The sequence below is a fragment of the Danio rerio genome, chromosome 22, assembly GCF_052040795.2.
Source record: "Danio rerio strain M-AB ecotype USA chromosome 22, GRCz13ab, whole genome shotgun sequence".
Lineage (NCBI taxonomy): Eukaryota > Metazoa > Chordata > Actinopteri > Cypriniformes > Danionidae > Danio > Danio rerio.
The window spans coordinates 30,605,229-30,625,085 of record NC_141042.1 but is presented as its reverse complement, the minus strand read 5'-3'; the positions used below and the strand labels follow the sequence as shown (position 1 = coordinate 30,625,085).

Below are 19,857 nucleotides of genomic sequence, written 5' to 3'. Positions count from 1 at the left end.
TTTATTAATATCATTAATATGTTAAACTCAGGTCATCTGCACTGATTTATTAATATTATTAATATGTTAACCTCAGGTCATCATCACTGATTTATTAATATAATGAATATGTTAACCTCAGGTCATCATCGCTGATTTATTATTATCATTAATATTTACCTTAGCTCATCATCATTGATTTATTCATATTATTAATATGTTAACCTCAGGTCATCATTGATTTATTAATATTATTAATATGTTAACCTCAGATCATCATAACTGATTTACTAATATAAATAATATATTAACCTCAGATCATCATAACTGATTTACTAATATAATTAATATGTAAACCTCAGGTCATCACTTATTTATTAATATGTTAAACTCAGGTCATCTGCACTGATTAATAATATTATTAATATGTTAACCTCAGGTCATCATCACTGATTTATTAATATAATTAATATGTTAACCCCAGGTCATCATCGCTGATTTATTATTATCATTAATATTTATCTTAGCTCATTATCACTGATTTAGTCATATTATTAATATGTTAACCTCAGGTCATCATAACTGATTTACTTATATAATTAATATGTTAACCTCAGGTCATCACTTATTTATTAATATTATTAATATGTTAACCTCAGGTCATCATCGCAAATTTTTTTTTACTACATAATAATATTTACCTCAGGTCATCATCACTAATTTATTAAAATCATCAATATGCTAACCTCAGGTCATCATTACTGATTTATTAATATCATTTATTTAGCTGAGGTCATCCTCTCTGATTTATTACTACATATCATTAATATTTACCTCAGGCCATCATCCCTCATTTATTGACACTAATATGTTTCTAATATGTAATAATGACCTTAGAGTGGCTCTATCACTAACTCTTTCTTTTGTATTTAAAGGAGCTAGAGTGACCAAGAGCACACGATGGAAGGTATTATTTCACTTTATTTTTTGCAATTAAAAAAACTGCGTATTCTTTGCTATTAATTGTTGGAAGGGGTTGCCTCTTCATAAGCTGTTTGAGAATCAACTTGTTTTACACCATATTGATATAAACACACCCTTAATTTGTTTTTCAGATGTGCATTTCTTTGTTAATGCAAACCAATGTGGTAGCAAAATGTGTAATTTATTAATTAATATTTATCTGCATAGATCAGCCATTGAGGTCATTATTTCAAAAAAAGAGACCAACATTTACAATTGGAAGTGTGGGGCCTTACAATATCCAAGTGGACAGTTTGATCACCCTTATGGGGGACAACCAGGTTTCTGATGAGGTAAACGATTATCCTTATAGTGAGCCATGTAAATTTTTACTCTATATTTTTTCCCGTAACCTTTTTCCTGTCTATTTATCTGACCAGTAAAACAAGCCATCATGGCCTATTTCTGTAATTTTGTGTGTTAACCTTTTTACAGAATTGTTTTTTACTATTCTATGAGCTAAAAAAAAAGAGCACATTTTATTTATTTCTCACGTTTGTCCTTGAAATATTTAGGTCATGGATTCAATTTGTGATCTCCTTAGCAAGGTAAGTGTAATTTTATGAGCGATATCTTGAAGGCTACACATAGTTACAATAATAATAATAAAAAAAATAATAATGGGCAGGGTGACGCAGTGGCACAGTAGGTAGTGCTATTGCCTCACAGCAAGAAAGTCGCTGATTCTAGCCTTGGCAGGGTCAGTTGACGTTTCTGTGTGGCGTTTGCATTTTCTACCTTCGTTTGCATGGGTTTCCTCCGGGTGCTCTGGTTTCCCCCACAAGTCCATGAGAAATGCGGTACAGGTGAATTGGGTAGGCTAAATTGTCCGTAGTGTATGTGTGGATAGATGTTTCAAGGGCTGCAACAAAATTCAATATCAATATATATCGCGCTAGATTTTTTTCAATAACGATGATAAGATTTTTAAACCCATTTCGGGTCTTTCTATATAAATTTGCATACATATGTTTTATTATATTTTTATATGATCTTTTATCTCTCATATGATGTTCAGTTCTTAGCTGTCAAAAAGAGCATGATGTTACTTGGTGATGAAGTACATCACAGACACGCTGCCAGCGCTCAGCAGTTGGTTAAGCTCCGTCACAGACTTTTTTAGCTACAAAATGATTGCCCTGAACACAGATGTAAATAAACAAGCTTCCACAAGTAAGAATGCAGACAAATTATTTGATGAGAGAGGAAACACTAATGCAGTGGTGTCCTAGTGGTTTGGCTTTTTAAGTTTCGATAAACGTGTAGTTTCGTTGCTCTGCAAAATGTGCGGGAGAGTGGTGCCGTCTAGAAGCGGGAACACATTAAATCTGTTTGCCCAATAGAACATACTGAGAGTCAGAAGATGACACATCATAAAAGTTTAGGCCAATCTGTCACCACCACCACCATCCACCTTCCCGACACTGAAAGAGTGAAGAGAACGCAATGAAGCAAACACAGATGGCTATGAGGCGACGTGTAGGATTTTAATTAAACTTTGCTTGCCAACACTTGCATATACTTCTATAAATTACTCGCATATAAACCTATTCTATGTTCAAAACATGTATGAAACTTGTGCATATACATATAAACTTGGTGCATGCATACACCCACAATAACACACGCACATACATAAACTCGATCCTTGCATATAATTGATCCTCGCATAAACACCCAAATTAACACTTGCACACACAAACTCGCTGCATGCTGGTATAGCTCTCGAGCAAACTTACAAAATAAAATTCACAAACATATTCATCGGGAATCTGGTTATTGCAGCCTGATAAAATAGAAAGAATGTGATTAATAGAGGTGTTAAATCTGTTAAATAACTAGCTAAATTGGCCCTAGTGAATTTGTGTGAAAAGGAGTGTATGGTTTTTTACCAGTGTTGGGCTGCAGCTGGAAGGGCATCCACTGTGTAAAAAACATATGCTGGATAAGTTGGCGGTTCATTTCACTGTGGTGACCCCTGATGAATAAAGGGACTAAGCCAAAAAAAAAATAATAATAATAACAAAGTAATAAAAATAATAAATATAATAATTAATGATTACATGAACTGCTCTCGTACTATCATTTTTAAACCATATAGTGAGGCTTGCTTGGAATCCTGTTTATTTCTTTAACTCAGCTGCAATGAAAATAATAATGTGTTTGTTTACTTTAAACTAGGACCGCCCTGGTGTTGTGCACATTAATTGTCACACACTTACTAAGATTTTAGATGGATCCAAAAGAGCAAAGAGCCATTATTTTCTCAAGGTATGTAGCTGTTTTTTTAGGTAGTAAGTGTTTTTTAAGCTTATTTTAAGGATTCTTATTCTAAAGATGATTGTCATGTTTATTATGTTTTGTTTCTGAATTGCAGAATAACATATTAGAAAAGGCAAAGGAGGTGTTTGGTGTGTATCTTGAAAGAGGCAATCAGTGGAGTTTTTTTGTGAGTAAAGAAAGGATAAAACAATTACATTATGAAAAATTAAAACATGTTTAACACAATGTTTAACAAATTAAACATTTTTGTATGTGGATTATATTTCATGTATACTTTCAATATAGTCCCCTTAAGGATCTCTCATTTGAATAGACGTTTACCTTTGCTAGACACAATGTGCAACATAATTTGAGTATATTTATGCCCCACACATTTCTAAAGTTTCAAAGCAAAATACCAAAAAAGTCTTTATTACATAATTAAAATTATGAATCAAATATTTGGATATTATTATAAGCTGTATCACATGAATCATATACAGTTGAAGTCAGAATTATTACCCCTCCTTAATTATTACTTTATTATTATTTTAATAATCACTCTGGCATGGCCACTCTGTCATGGCCAGGTGTCACAGTCTTGCAAACATGGACCGTGGAGCATGTCTGGACTGCTTTTTTGATGGCAACAGGTAAATGCTATTGCAATAATTATCTTAATTTAACTTCAAATATGTCTTTTTAAGCATTGCAAACTTGACGGAAGGTGCCTCACCTATTTTAATTCACTTGGAGAGACGGAGTTGCAGTGTCAAGCAATTTCTAAACACTGGAGGTATGAATTCAGTTTTTGAAAGTATTCTTGTGTAAATTTGTGTAATTTTTTTCACGGCTAAATAATACATCTCAATTATTTTATGTTTTTAACCTCAAGAACCATTAATCTATTTATTTAAAGGAAAAAGCTGAAAGTAGCATTTTCAAATTTGAAAATTATTAAGTGAATGTGTCAGAGAGAGAGAGTGAGTTTTTTCTTATGAAGACCAATGTATAGATATTCCATATACAACTTCAGTAACTGATCTGTTCAAACAGGCTTTGAATACTATATTTTTATATATGTAAAACTATGCTGAAGGCTCTCTGCAGTATGGCAGAAATTTGAACAATGTCCGACTGCCCAAAATATGCAGTAGTTGTGTGAGCTCATTGCAACATTTGCTTGCTATTGCAATAAATTCAGCAATTGTGAAATGCTGAAGAGTCTGTCTTATATGGATTCTTGGTGTTAAAAAGCTAGTGACATTTTGTAATTTTTTTGATTACAGTGCATTTGCAGATTCAAGAGGATTAAAAGGAGAGTGGCACCTCAAAACCACAACACACAGTTTGCAAACAGATTCAGTGTCATGTGGTATCCACACACTTGCAGTAAGTCACCAAGCATAGATCATTGCCAATGTGTTTTTATACCTAATATAATTTTAACTTTTCACTGTGAGTAGTCTAACCTTGTATTTGGTTATATCAAAGTGCCAATATCTGTCAGATTTTGTATTTTCTGATAAATATCTTTATTTGTACAGTATCTTGCTTTTACTCTTAAAACATTTGTCTCGCTTCAAGTTTGCCACTGAATTCATGGAGGCTGGTGGCTTGATTACATCATTCCAGTGCCCTGAAATACAACAAGAGAGAATGCGCCTGGCCTCACTTTTGTTTCAATCTTTAGGTACGTGCCTTATTAATGGAAATGTTTTAAATGTGTATAATTATTACATATTTAAAAGTTCAGATTCATGGACTTTTACATCTTGCTCACCATTTCGTAGTTCAAAAATTAAAGTAACAGGCCAATATTCAAAATAAACAAATTAAATCTATAAATCAAAGTACATATGTGCACTGTGAAGTATTTTAAGATGTTTTTGCAGAGGCTGAAAAATTAGCACACTGTTTGGATGTCAGGAAGTCAATACTGTGGCTCTAGTGAAGCATGAATTGCTCAAAGCTATCCATGAAGCCAGAAATTAGGAAAGTGGATCATAATTCTGAAGTTTCATGAAATAAAAAATGTTTTTCTGTGTGTATATATATATATATATATTTACAGATCAGACCAAAAAATGTGGAATATGTGCAAAAAAGTTCTCAGGAAAAACGAAAGTAAGTGATTACACCAAAAGGCATGAAAACTTCTATTAGGCAAAGATAACAAATTATATATATATATATATATATATATATATATATATATATATATATATATATATATATATATATATATATATATATATATATATACACACACACATACATATACACACACAGTTGAAGTCAGAATTATTAACCCCCCCCCCCCCCTTTTTTTTTTTTTTTTTTTCTTCAATTTTGAATATATCCTAAATGATGTTTAACAGAGCAAGGACATTTTCATAGTATGTCTACTATTATTTTTTCTTCTGGTCTTATTTGTTTTACTTCGGCTAGAATAAAAGCAATTGTTTAAAAAACATTTTTGGGATAAAATTATTAGCTCCTTTTAAGCTAATTTTTTTACTGATCGTCTACAGAACAAACCATCATTATACAATAACTTGCCTAATTACCCTAACCTGCCTAGTTCACCTTATTAACCTAATTAAGCCTTTAAATGTTACTTTAAGCTGTATAGAAGTGTCTTCAAAAAATATCTAGTCAAATTTAGTTTTTAAAACTATTATGCTTAGTAATGTTCTGAAACAATTTTCTCTCCATTAAACAGAAATTGGGGAAAAAAACAGGGGTGCTAATAATTCAGGGGGGCTAATAATTCTGTCTTCAACTGTACGTACATACATACATGCATATACATATGTATGTGTATAAGAGAGAGACACAGACAGACTCAAATCTCTTAAGCTCAAGATGTAATCTCATCCTTAATGTATATGCAATTTTTTTTTCTGTTTTGTTTTAACAGATCGCATGTGCCTGTGGGGCTGTGCTGCACGTGGAGTGTGCAGCCACACCCATGTGCTACATATGTCAAGGTACACATAAAACTAGCCTTGTTTCTTTTTGACTGGGTGTTTTTATGCACTAGTAATAATAAGCATATTCGTTGTAGATGTTACAAATGTTCTGTATGACTTTCTATACAGATGACAGCAACCTATTGGACCAAAAGTCTTTGCCCTCACCAGACACTGCAGCATGCTCCGGTAATAATTTTGTTAATGATTAGTAAGAATTCTTGCACTAGTTATGATGGCATTTCATTTACATTATGTCCCACATTGCTTACACCTTACATTAAGGATTTTAGTAAATAACGCTAGTTAATCTGTTTACTAATATTAACAAAAAATGCTCAATATTTGTAAAGCAATTTATTAATGCATTAAAATCCACAGTCGTGCTTGTTAACATGTTAATGTACTGTAAGTAAAGTAAATTTAACAAAGAATGACTAGCTTTGATAATTTACATTAGCAAAGATTAAAAATACTGTAATACATGTAATGTTAATGTTTGTATGTATATTCAAGAGTTCACACTTAGCTCATGATTTATACATAGCTTGTTTGGTATGCTGTCCCGAGAGAGAGCCCTGAGCTCAAGGGATCCTCGAGTCCAGGGCTCCCCCTTTTTGCAGGGCGAGTGGAAATTGAGCTCAGGTCTATCTCAAACTCCCCCGCTGTTGAGGCCAAGGCGAACTTCCTGAGAGTAAGACATTATAAAAAAAGGTTTAGGCTTGTTTTATCTATAATACAGAGCACATTTGGATGGTGGGAGGAACCGGGGAACTTGGGGTAAACCCACGCGGACACGGGGAGAACATGCAAACTCCACACAGAAATACCAGATGGCTCAGCGAGGACCAAACACCATTGGTATTCTTGCTGTGAGGCAACAGTGCTAGTCACTGGGCCACCGTGCCGCCCATTCTGGATAAAGGAGGAAGAAGGGTAGGAGGGGGGTTTCTTCCAGACGAAGATAGTTGTAGAAAGGAAATGAGGATGTATATAGTGATTTGGGATCCTTTGATTGGAGGATCATAATTAGCTAATGTGGACCAGCTGGGTCAATCATGAGCACATGCTCCTCTCGAAATTAGTTTAAAATTAAACTTCACTTAATTAACATGACTAATGGAACCTTATTACTGTTTAAAACAGCTGACCCGGACCAGTTGGTTGAACCCTCTCTATCAGATAAAGGCTCTGCAGTACAAAAGGGTAACTTTTTCAAATTCTTGCATTCATTCTGACCTAACTGAATAAATGACAAGTCAGTGTTACTAAAATGCACTCAAAAGCCAAGAAAAACAAGCCCCTAGTTTGGTTGGTCTGTTGTAATTTTTCTCTTACGTACCTGCACCATGTATACAAGCTTAAATTGTCAAACTGTTGCCTAGCTATGCAGTTTCTAACATTTTCTTTAAAGGTGCTGTATGTAAGTTTTTGACTCTTCTAAAGCATAAACATAACATAATATATTTGCGGATATGTTGAAGTCAGATATTCTGCTTTGAAAAATGTGTTACGGGCCGGTACGATGTCTTTGTTTTGGTCATTTTTACCTGCCCAATGCCAGTTTAGCCAATTATATTTCAGAACCCTGGGTTGCCTTGGTGAAAAACAGCATATTTCATTCATTCATTTAGAAAGGCTCTCAAATAATGTGCTCGTGACTGACCTCCGGTGAAATGATATGTGGATATGTGGTTTCACATAAGGTGGTTATTATTTGCAAATAATATTAATATTACAAGCATAAACATTAGATGAGCAGGTTACATTGTAACCTCGCTCCTAACAACATGCTACGTGACAAGATTTGTAGTGATAAGCAATTTGGTTGTTTGCACCAGATGAAACACAACAGAAATTTAAATACAGCCATTCAGAAGCACAAAATATGTCCTCACTCACGAAATGGTGAGAATTATAATCTAATTATTACATATTAAACCTCATTAACATTATTAAATGTACATGCTGAATCACTGATATGTGTTGGCTTGCACTGAGTCAAAGTTCTAAAGTTCAATTTTAAACTTTATTTTATTTTCAATATCTGAGGTGAACTATCTGCTTCTGCTTTCAGTAGTATGGCAATAAATGTCATGTAAAATGGCATTCAGACTCGCATTGTTGGCATTTAAAACTGAAAGCACATGAGCTGTACCTAAGATGCTGACAGTTTGTCCTGTTGTAAAGCTGCAAGAAATAGAAGCTGTTTCTAAAATATTAATTTGAGATGTGGGTTAGAACAAAAAACACCTTTTTAATGTAGAGATTATGCACTCGATCATGTGCCGTTGCTTTTATTTAAAACATGACTTAACCCAGCCGGCATTTCAACGGTGATTTAACGTTGAATCAACGTCAGGTCTATGGTTGGATCAACGTTGAATTACCTTTCGATTTTGCAAATTGGATCAACGTTTATATAGTGACGTTGTTTCACCGTCAGACCACCACCGGTGATTCACCGTTGAAATCACAACGTTGTTTCACTCTTACCTTCTTCATGGGTGAATTGTGGTCGTTTTGTAGACGTTGAATGAAGGTTGAATTACCTTTCGATTTTGCAAATTGGATCAACGTTGATACCGTGACGTTGTTTCACCGTCATACATTTCAACGTAAGTTAAATAGAAATTACATACAACGCAAAGTCCATAAATATAGCAAACAAATTTTTACTAATAAAAAATACACGACACAAATACACAACTTAGCCTGTGTATCAATTTATTTAATACACACCTCATTATTTCATTTATTCTAAATATACAGCAACATTTACAGCATACATAGTTCATTAAAACCATGCAGGTTACTATACATGCTGTACACTCAAATACAGAAAAAAGGCATACAATTAAATAGTCACTTTTTAATTAGGTTTCATGAATTAAAGTTAATGTTTACTAACATGAACAAAGAACAAATACTTGTACAGCATTTATTAATCATTTAATTAATTGAAATATGTCCCGATGCTATTAAAATCAAAATGTATGCTTGTTAACATTAATGCACTGAGCTGACATGAACTGTACTTTCTTTATATGAAAGATGCTTCATTGCTCTTTGTTCATGTTAGTAAATACATTAACACTTACTAATACAACCTTATTGTAAAGTGTTACCGTCTTCAGAAAGACAGATACTAACTAAATTAAACTAAGTAACTAAACTACGCTTCAACCATCACAGTCTCCAAAATACAATTCTGTTTACAAAGTTTACAAAATACCCATTTTTAAAGTGGCTGCAGTAAAAAAATAAAATAAAAAACATCACTCACAACTAAGAATCACAAGTGAAATACATTACATCTGTTTGAGGTTTTATAGGTTGAGAGAAACACTTGAGGTAAAAGATGGCACTGGGGACAAAGAATCAAGTGTAAAACACTAAAACATCTATATCAGTCTAGCACTTAAATACATATTTATTTCTCAAACACCAGGTGAGTTTCCTACAAAATCAATAATGAGGTTTGCTATTCCAATTCATTGTGAATGAATGGCTTCACTTTCACAATAGTGAAAACTCATGCTATAATCTAAACCTGACATTGCTCCTTCACTTTGCAGGTCTGCATGCTAAATATTTAGTAGTTTTTTTTTTTTTTTTTGTATAAAGAACATCTATTGTGTTTAGCATTACTGCAGCAAAACTGAGCACCTGTAACAGTGGAACATAGACAAATAGTTCAGTAAATCATCAAGAAAATGTGTAGAATATATGGTTTGATTCTCTCTCACAAACACAACAGTAAAAGCAATTTGTTATTCCATTATTATTATTAGTATCATAAAAATTGCATGTTCACATGGGTCTTATAATAATGGCACCACTATTTCACTATTACATGTCACATTAAGTGTTCATATAGGTTCTGTTATTAATTACTTGTGTCATCCCAGAGACTTGTTAATCTTCAGAACACAAACTAAAATATTTTCTCATCCTCTACAGACAGCAATGGTCCCAAGATGGTCATTGTCAAGATAAGGCACAAAACACATTGTCAAAACGTTCCATGTGACTTCAGTGATTTCAACTGTGAACATACCAAGCTCCAACAACACTTTAGTGAGGCAAAACAAAACAGTAAATACAAATGTGTTTGCATATATCTCTCCCGCATCAGATCAGCGTGTGTGTTTACTACGAGCAGTATGCACACACCATGACCTGTTGTGGCAAAGGCAAACAAGTTATTTTTACAGTACTTACTGTGATTTAACCTTTATGACAAATGTACTGGACCTGTTACTATACCTGATATATCACAATCTTTTATGAACACAAATTTCACTGTAACGGATGCTGTTGTTTTGCTCCAGTTATACCTTTAGAGAACACCGTACTAGTCAGACATCCATACAAAAGCAGAGAGTTTGGTCTTGTGTAGCAGAACTGCAATAGATGTCTGTCTGTCTAGGCTGACACTGGTTTAGGCCATCAGTATGTCCTTGATGACCTCAAATGGAGCTTCCAGAAAACCTGCAATAAATGAAATACGAGGTTACAACTAAGTTGGTATCAGCTATTATACAAAGTGAAATTCAAATATTTATTTTTATTGAATCCAAATTTGTCCTATAATATCGCCACACTCAATAATTTTGACTCATCCATCTGAATATTCCTAACTAAGAGAAGTTAAGAATTAGTTGTGATGTCATCAGGAAGCCCTTCGCCACCACCGGTGCCAGCATTTCCAGAATTCAAATTTCAGATTCTCGAAAAAAATGGCTTTTTTTTTTTTTTTTTTTTTTTTTTTAACCAAGGCTGCAGTAAAGAATCATGAAACATTCAACACATCTAATGATTACAAGTTGTTGTAAACCATTACATGTACTGTAAAAGCTGTTTAAAGCTTTTTAGACATATGGTTGAGAAAAACTCTAGAAGGAGTAGCACTTCTGTAAAAGTCTGCATGTAGGACAGAGAATAAAAGGGATAGTTAAAAATGTTTATTCTGTCGTCATTTACTGACCACATTGAACACAAAAGAAGATATTTTGAAGAAAGCTGCAAATCTATAACCATTGACTTCTATAGTATTTTTTTCTACTATGGAGGTCAATGTTTACAGGTTTTTAGTTTTTTTTCAGAATAGCCTCTTTTGTGTTCAACAAAATAAACTCATAATGGTTTTAAACCATTTAGGGAGTAAAATGTGAGTAAATTTTCATTCTTGGGTGAACTATCCCTTTCAGTTGGAAAACACCAGAATTCTTAAAGGGCACCTATTGTAAAAAATCTTCTTTTCAAGCTGTTTGGACAGATCTGTGTGTTGGTATAGTGTATAGACCATCATACTGGGGTGATATGAACACACCCAGTCCTTTTTTTTCAATTTAACTACAAAAAAAAGGGTCGGCCAATTGGAGCTGTTTTCAAATCGATCGCACCATTACGTAGGTGTGCGATTCCCCCCGCCCACCGAATTGATTGACAGCTGCGCGTATTAACATATCCTGCGTTTGCCGTTTCCGCCATTATCAGCGTGAACGTCGAAGCGATGCCACCGAGAGAACACCCTTGTGCTATTTTAGGATGTAAGGCTCAGCACAAGAGCCTTCACCGTCTTCCTGCAAATGAGCAACAGAGGCTTAAGTGGCTGAGTTTTATCTTTGAAGACAAGGTGCCTGAAAATGTACCAAAACTGTTGTATGTTTGCGCTAACCACTTTAGCGTAGACTGCCTCGAGAACGCGGGACAATACAACTCCGGATTCGCGAGTAAATTGTTTTTGAAAACTGGATCAGTTCCTACAATACGTGATCCTGTCTCACTTCAAGTAAGTATTACATTTTATGTACTTCTAGCCTTAGTATTCTAATTATGTTAAGCCGATGAATAGCATCTGCGGCTAAAGTAGCTTCGGATGTTTGTTTGCACGTGTTTACCTCTTATTGTGCTTTTCAAAAACAGTCTAAATACTCGAAGCTGCATATGGTAGTGTGTACATGAAGGGGGTTTAGCCATTAGGAACAGAAACCGTAGAAAAATAGCAACATTGTAAAAAGCAGTACTACTGGCTACAGCTAAAGTTTGTTGTTGTTAAATGTTTGTTGTACTGTAATCGTAAGCCGAAATGAATAACATCTAAAAGTTAAAAGCCGCTAAAGTTGCTTCGGATGTTTGTTTGCACGTGTTCACTGCTATTATGCTTTTCTAAAACAATCTAAATAATCGAAGCTATAAGTGGTAGTGTGTACAAGAAGGGCTTTTAGCCATTAGAAACAGAAACCATAGAAAAATATAAACATTGTAATAAAGCAGTAACCAGTACTGGCTACAGCTAAAGTTTGTTGTTTATGTGGGATGTTTGTTGTAATGTGTATACTGTAATGTTAAGCAGAAATAAATATTATCTGCGGCTAAAGCTACTTCGGATGTTTGCGCGTTTACAGCTATTGTGCTTTTCTAAAACAGTCTAAATACTCGAATCTTTAAGTGGTAATGTGTACATAAAGGGGTTTTAGCCATCAGAAACAGAAACCGTAGAAAAAATTAAACATTGTAATAAAGCATTACCACTGACTAAGTTACAGCTAAAGTTTGTTTTGTATGTGGGATGTTTATTGTAATTTTTTTCCACTGTACTTGCACGTGGTCTGCAGTTGTTTACAATAAGATCGGTATGTTTTAATCAAATAAAGGTCATTTTAAAACATGTATGTTTTCTTACAAAGGCCACGACGTCGACAAAGAGCAACAAGGTGGATGTAGCTTGCCAGACAGAACCTTTTCACACATCTTTACACAGTGTTGGCACCCAGTTGTCTTTTAGGACGCTTCAGGCTAAACGCAGGAGTACAAGTAAGTTAAAATTTCTCAGTTTATTTTAAGTTGCTGCATTAGAAACGTGTTTTATTATCTTTATAAACGTGCAATGAGATTAATCATAAAATTACACTATAGGTGTCCAGACAACAATATCCAGTTTTGAACTGACTGTGCCATCAGCGTCCTCTACTGCGTTTATGACTTCGACACCCCTCAAACCTTCACTAAAAAGACCTCGTCTGGAGCTGGAGGAGGAGGAGGAGGAAGAAGAAGAAGCCGAAGAGACTTTGACAGAGTCAAAAATTATAGCCCAAGACTCGGATGTGACATTTGACCCTGCAGAGGAATGCACATCTGCAACTGAACCAACAGACTTGTCGTGAGTTTATGCATTATGTAAATTATTTGACAGATTGTGTATTGTCATCATAACATTCATCATAATTTTTTTTTTTATTATGTTAATGTGTATATTTATTTTTACAGAATCCAAGAATGCCCAGTTCATAACATTGCCAAGTTCATTGTCTATGAAACATGCCTCATGGAGCTCTTCAGTGACTGCCCAGTGTGTCAGAGGAGATGTGATGTAAAGTCACAAAGGCTTGGGACATTTCTGAGCGTACAGCAAGTCTGCCCACACTGCGAGTTTGTAAGAAAATGGAAAAGTCAGCCAATTATTGGTAGTACTCCAGCTGGCAACCTGCATCTTTCTGCTGCAGTCTACTTGAGCGGTGCATCATTTTTTGTAGTTGAAAAGGTAATTATCTATCAAAATTTATCACATTTCTTTTAGAAACATAATATAAATTTTGTCACAGGGTGCATGCACATTGTACTAAAAATTCTCCTCTCTGTTGTCAGGTATTTGCTGCAATGAAACTACACATTTTTAAATATAATTCATTTCGCCGTCATGCAAGACTTTGCATTGAACCTGCTATTGTCCACAAGTGGAGAAATTGGCAGAGTGAAATGCTAGAACAGCTCAGTCGAAGAGAGAATGTGATTGTTGGAGGAGATATGAGGGCTGACTCCCCAGGTATTTAGTCAAAAGATTTAATTTCTAATTCAATACAGTCTAATAAAAAAAATAAATATGAAATACAATTATTCCAAAAATGTGTTTAGAATAATTATGTACGGTTTGTTCTTGAAGGTCACTCGGCCAAGTATGGGAGTTATACAATGATGGACCTTGCAACTAACACAGTGGTCGACCTACAGTTAGTCCAGGTAATACAGAAAAGTATTATGTGAACTAGCATAATATTTTGGATTGAAAATGTGTGATTTATATATATATATATATATATATATATATATATATATATATATATATATATATATATATATATATATATATATATATATATATATATATATTTTAACCTTATTTAAAATTTTATAGAGTAATGAGGTGGGTGGCAGTTACCATATGGAAAAAGAAGGCCTAAAGAGAAGCCTTGACCTGTTGGATGCCCGCGGTGTTCGTCTGGAATGCATCATCACAGACCGACATCCTCAAATACAGAAATACCTCAGGGATCGAAATGTCACTCAGTTTTACGATGTGTGGCATATCGAGAAAGGTATGTAATTTAGCAGTTATTAATTTACTTAAGATTAAATTGCTATTTACAGTTCTTACATGTTTATTATTATTTTTGTGTTGATGTCTTTTTTTCATTAAATTCCAGGAATTTCCAAAAAACTGGACAAGATATGCCAGATAAAGGGTTGTGAGAAGTTGCGTAAATGGTTACGTAGCATCAAAAACCACATCTACTGGACTGCTGCATCATCCACAACAGGTCCTGAAAGAGTGGCAAAGTGGACCTCTATCTTAAACCATGTACAAGACAAACATGTACATGAAGACCCCAATTTTCCGGCTTGTCTGCATCCGCAACGGATAAGCAGAGACAAGAACAAATGGCTGTCGGCTGGTAAGTTGTATACAGACATATAAAATATTCTTTGCGATTAAAACTAATTCAAAATAGAGCTTGTTTCATTGTTCAGATTTGTTTTTGATTTCGACTCTAATACCTTAAATTTTTGCTTGTTTAGCAACGATGCCATTCTATAAGCTGGAGAAAGTTCTCGCTAACAAGAGAATATTGAAGGATGTGGCCAAGCTAAGTCCTCACCACCAGACGTCAACTATTGAAGCTTTCCACAGCGTCATACTGCGGTTTGCACCCAAAAATGTGGTATTCCCTTTTCTGGGGATGCTATGCAGGTAAAGCCAATGATCAGAAATTAATATTTACAATACTATACAGTCTTGTCATGGTACGTCATTTACATTTTTCTTTTTGTTAGGTTGTACTTGGCTGCACTGCATTACAATGAAAATGCCGGGCGTCCCCAGGCCACATCAGCAACTGGTAAACCTATTTACAAGCTTGCTTTTCCAAAGGCAAAGAAAGGAGAGTATAGGGTCCGAGAAGTGAAGACACAGCAAACTTTCGGTATGTATATAAATGTTTATAGTATTATTAATAATTCAATAAATAAAAAAAATAATTGCACTTTACATTCACAATGAAAACTCACTACTCAAAATACAAAATTAAGTTACTAAAGAGATAACTGTTATATTGCACAGGTTATGTAGAAGAGCTGCTGGACCTCATCTTCAACCAAGTGTTTGTGGACCCATCACCCTATGTTGATGAAGTGTTGGGAATTCACATACCACCTGCTCTATCATCAGCCTACGATCGACCTGAGATGGAGGAGGCTATCTCCAGCAGGGTGACCCGCTTCAATCAATAGCGATCCTAAAACCCACATAGCTGCCCTGCTCTTCAGGAAACTGTCTTCGAATCTTCAGCACCACACAGGCAGGAATCACTACACGGACTCTCCGCCCGAGGAAACCCCAACACCAGCTCACAAAGCTCCGATAAGCCAAAAAGCGGCACTGTCTAACAGAGACATAATAATGAAACATTGTTTTAGAAATTGCACTACAATTTGAACTTGGGAGTTATCACATATACATTTTTATTTTTTATAAAATAACTAGCTTTAACAAAATTTCAGAAGTCATATTTTGTTTATTCAACTGCCAATGTATATTTGATATGTTTGTATGTGTTTGTAGATATACTGTACTTTCTAATGTTCATGGACAATTGTATTTCATTCAACAAAGTGACAACTTGGAGTTTATATTTTATATTTGCACAAGGATACATTTTATATTTGACATCACATTTTAATTTATACTTCAATATAAAGTTTTTATATGACTCAGGAATTGAAGCATCTTTTCTGAAGGGTTGATGTTTCTATGCCATACTGATTTTTATATATTTTAAGAGTTTATATATTAATGTTTAGTGAATTTAAAATTATTTTTCAATAAAAAGTACATGCATTACTCAGCCTTTTATGAAGTCATTCAAATTGTCATCTCAGAAATAGCAGCAATAAAAAACGGTACGTATTTCATTTTTATTGACATTGAGGTAAAGTTGGTTTTATATTCAGATATTCGGACATTCTCCTTAATAGTATCATTTCAGTAAAGTATTCTTTGCAAATTCAAAATAGGGAAATCGTATTAGCAGCAAATGACAAAGTACAACATTGTTTACAGTCAAGTAAATAGTTTTAATGTTGTTTACAAGTCATACTTGCATGCTAAATACGATCGAATGTTTAAACTATCATGATAAACAATACAGGGACTTCTGAATGTGCGGATATAAAACCAACTTTATCGCTATTTTATTGACTACACGGCGTTAATGTGCTTAAAAAGAAAGCGAGCATGCAGATCATGAACAAGGTAACCTGCTATTATTTCTATTTATTTAAACTCACTTTTGCACTCCACGAAGTCGCAGGGGACCATAGTCTGCTTTGTATATATTCGATGCATTTTGCAAGGAATAAATATTGAAGCAAACGGGATCCATTCCTGGATGCTCCGTCATGCACGAGGGTTGCATTTCCAGTTGATCCATTCGTCTTCTAACCTTATTACACGACACAGTTATGCTGTTTATTATCTCATTCGATGTCTTTAGAGCAGCAACGTTAACATAAACTGAAAATTTACCTGCGGTATCTCCCTGCAGCATACATTTTCAGCCTCAGTTGGCATTTTTTCACAATTGCCACACAAGCACCTGCCAATATTTGTCAACGTCAATATTCATGAATTACGAATAAATCATACCAATGCAAAATTTATCTCTGTGGATATCTTTATGTCTTGTCTGTGTTTGACGTAACGCATGACGTTCGCGAACTTTATCAAACAAATTACGGATGGCGCATGCATAGTTACATAGCGGCTGTAAAAGTATTCAAAAACATAAAATATTTTGTATGTACCACTCTGACACATTCTGGCACATTCGGATTATAGATTCCTCAACAGTCGACTCTGCTTGATCTGTGTCCGAGTCTGGGTCATATATGTAGGGTTGAATTGTGTTCCTCTCACTCATGATGACTCTTACTGTCTGCCTCTGTGACGCGGTGCACAAAGCAGACGCGCTCTTGGCTCCGCCCCTTGTTACGTTGGGCGGGCAGTCGAAACTCATTATCATGTTAAACAACACACCCCAAAACAGCAACCCGTGTACACGCCTCTAAATTTACACTTTTTAACACAGCATAATAACCATATCTGAATTGCGTTTTGATCTGAACCTATATTGGCACACTCAGAAGAACCATAATATTAGTATTAAATCTCAAAAAAGGGCTAAAATATGTGCCCTTTAAGTAGACCCTTTTCGCAAGACAGATGATGCATTTCATTTGTCATCTTAATCCTCAAGTTTTTAATATTTAGATTTATTTAAATAGCATGTTTATTTATTTGTTTTAATGACATTTAATAAAAACAACTTCTCAATGACATCACATGTACTGGACCTGCTACACATGTATCACTATTTTTATGAATACAAATTTCACTGTAACGGGTGCTGTTGTTTTGCTCCAGTAATACCTTTAGAGAACACAGTAGTAGTCAGACATCCATACAAAAGCCTTGGTGTGGAGTAGCAGAACTGCAGTCAGTCCAGGCTGACACAGGTTTAGGCCATCTGCATGTTCTTGATGCCCCTCAACTGGACCTTCCAGAAAACTCAGAAAGTTAAAACCCATTACACCTCTTATCTGCTACTATACAAAGTGTAATTTAAGCATTAATTTCTCACTAAATACATATTTGTTCCCCAATACTGTCACATAGTATAACATCACAACATGATTTCACAATAATAATATCAATATAACAATATAATATCACAACATAGCCTAACAATCAATAAACAAACAGATTAGAAAGAGAATATCACCAACCAAAGCACCAAGAAGATTTAACAGATAGTTAAAGGTAAAGTAAACTTACATGGACAAAGCCTTTTCTATTCAATGCTGTGCAAGTTAGTGCGTCTCTGGAGTAAGTTAACTTACATGTCTAAAAGCAAAACAACAACAACAGTGAAACGACAGCAGTTCACTTTGTAATAATAACACTAATGATACAGCGTATAAAATGGATATTGTTTTATAACGTTGCTCAGTAACTTTAAACTGCGTTTGGAGTTTATCGCTTTGAATTTGCCATAAAAACGCTCATTTAGACTAACGTTAAACATGTGACATTACCTCGAGGTTAGCTGCGCGTCACCGGAGCGCAAACAAGACTAAAAACCAAACTGGAAAGTTTTAAATGCTTCAAAATTCGAAACACTACACCTCAAAAGTCATGTTTAAGATACACTAACAAAATCGGGTGGTAAATAAAACGTTAAAGCATCTAAAAACACGCTTACCTCTGAATTCTGCTGCACTGCAGGTCAGGTGTTCGTAATTAAGTGAAGTGACGCGCTGCACGTGGCCGCGTGCGCGGAGTCCTCCAATACCATGGTAACCAAACATGTTGAATGTTGGGTGAAGCCATGACGTTAATTCAACATACAGATCATGATAAAAAATGTCAACGTTGATTTGTACAAGGATTTCTGTAACTTTTTTCAACCATTTATCATTCAACATTGTTTCAACATTAAAGCAACAACTGACATATTTTCAACCACATTTCAACGTTGAAGCCTTGTCATATGCAGGCTGTTTTTCAACCATTCAACATTAAACGTTCTATCAACATTATTTCAACGTTCAAAACACAACTGACCTTATTTCAACCATATTTCAACGTTGAAGGTCGGTCGTGTACCGGCTGGGAAGTCAGACTCCCTCCTCAATCTGGCAACCTACACTTTCGTTTGTTTTGATCCAGAAATGTAATACCTACTTCAACCACTGGATGTCAAACTTGCATACTACACCTTTAAACTAATTTTTTAACTAATAAATAAGCTCTTTAAACTGTCTCTACAAGTGTTGGGCAAGCTACTTGAAAAATGTAATGAGCTAAGCTAAAAGCTACTTTGCAAAAGTAGCTTAGCTACATCAACGAATTTTTTTTTTTTTCAATTTTAATTTTTAAATCAAAGCAGCTTAAATCCAAGTCAATCATATCTTAGTGATCAATAAAACTATCAATAAATCATGAGGCAGAATTTTTTAGTTCAGTTATTTACTGTTAATAACATACAGTACTAAAAAGAAACAAATCATAGTATTTAAAATAAAGTAGTAATTTATGGCAAAGGGGAATATATAGGAATAAGCATTATATTATACATATTTACAACTATTCATTAAGAATTACACTGCATAATGCAGTATCATTAGTAACTGTCATGAACTAAAAGTAATTACCATAGTATATTTAGTCTTTACTACAGTAAACTATATATGTGTGTGTGTATATATGTATATATCC

The 19,857-nt window shown here is 34.5% G+C and overlaps 1 protein-coding gene and 1 long non-coding RNA gene across 16 annotated transcripts in view; one reads left to right on the top strand and one right to left on the bottom strand.

The window, feature by feature from the left end:
• The window catches only part of LOC137488914 (uncharacterized), a 45,639-nt gene that overhangs the window by 2,548 nt on the left and 23,234 nt on the right, over positions 1 to 19,857 (top strand). For 4 of the 15 annotated variants that reach the window (XR_015522225.1, XR_015522224.1, XM_087304519.1 and 1 more), the window contains exons 2-13: positions 915 to 946; positions 1,171 to 1,295; positions 1,518 to 1,550; positions 3,184 to 3,273; positions 3,380 to 3,451; positions 3,972 to 4,060; positions 4,554 to 4,656; positions 4,852 to 4,957; positions 5,339 to 5,391; positions 6,188 to 6,257; positions 6,369 to 6,428; positions 7,386 to 7,445. Coding sequence is in view for 11 of the 15 variants with exons in the window: in XM_087304519.1 (XP_087160645.1) it covers positions 940 to 946; positions 1,171 to 1,295; positions 1,518 to 1,550; positions 3,184 to 3,273; positions 3,380 to 3,451; positions 3,972 to 4,060; positions 4,554 to 4,656; positions 4,852 to 4,957; positions 5,339 to 5,391; positions 6,188 to 6,257; positions 6,369 to 6,428; positions 7,386 to 7,445 (868 nt within the window). In the remaining 4 variants the exon portion in view is untranslated. Of the gene's footprint in view, positions 1 to 914; positions 947 to 1,170; positions 1,296 to 1,517; positions 1,551 to 3,183; positions 3,274 to 3,379; positions 3,452 to 3,854; positions 4,061 to 4,553; positions 4,657 to 4,851; positions 4,958 to 5,159; positions 5,392 to 6,187; positions 6,258 to 6,368; positions 6,429 to 7,385; positions 7,446 to 11,733; positions 12,037 to 12,934; positions 13,062 to 13,163; positions 13,408 to 13,514; positions 13,789 to 13,892; positions 14,071 to 14,187; positions 14,265 to 14,439; positions 14,621 to 14,728; positions 14,978 to 15,101; positions 15,274 to 15,356; positions 15,506 to 15,642; positions 16,423 to 19,857 lie in introns of those variants that run through there. The other 11 variants (XM_087304513.1, XM_087304515.1, XR_015522227.1 and 8 more) reach the window with 9 other exon arrangements.
• Positions 8,950 to 19,254, bottom strand: LOC147838568 (uncharacterized). The gene is made up of 5 exons (XR_015522231.1): positions 19,204 to 19,254; positions 18,842 to 18,922; positions 18,415 to 18,483; positions 18,010 to 18,136; positions 8,950 to 10,733 (listed from the first exon to the last, which is right to left on the bottom strand). It is a non-coding gene; the product is annotated as an uncharacterized LOC147838568 (long non-coding RNA).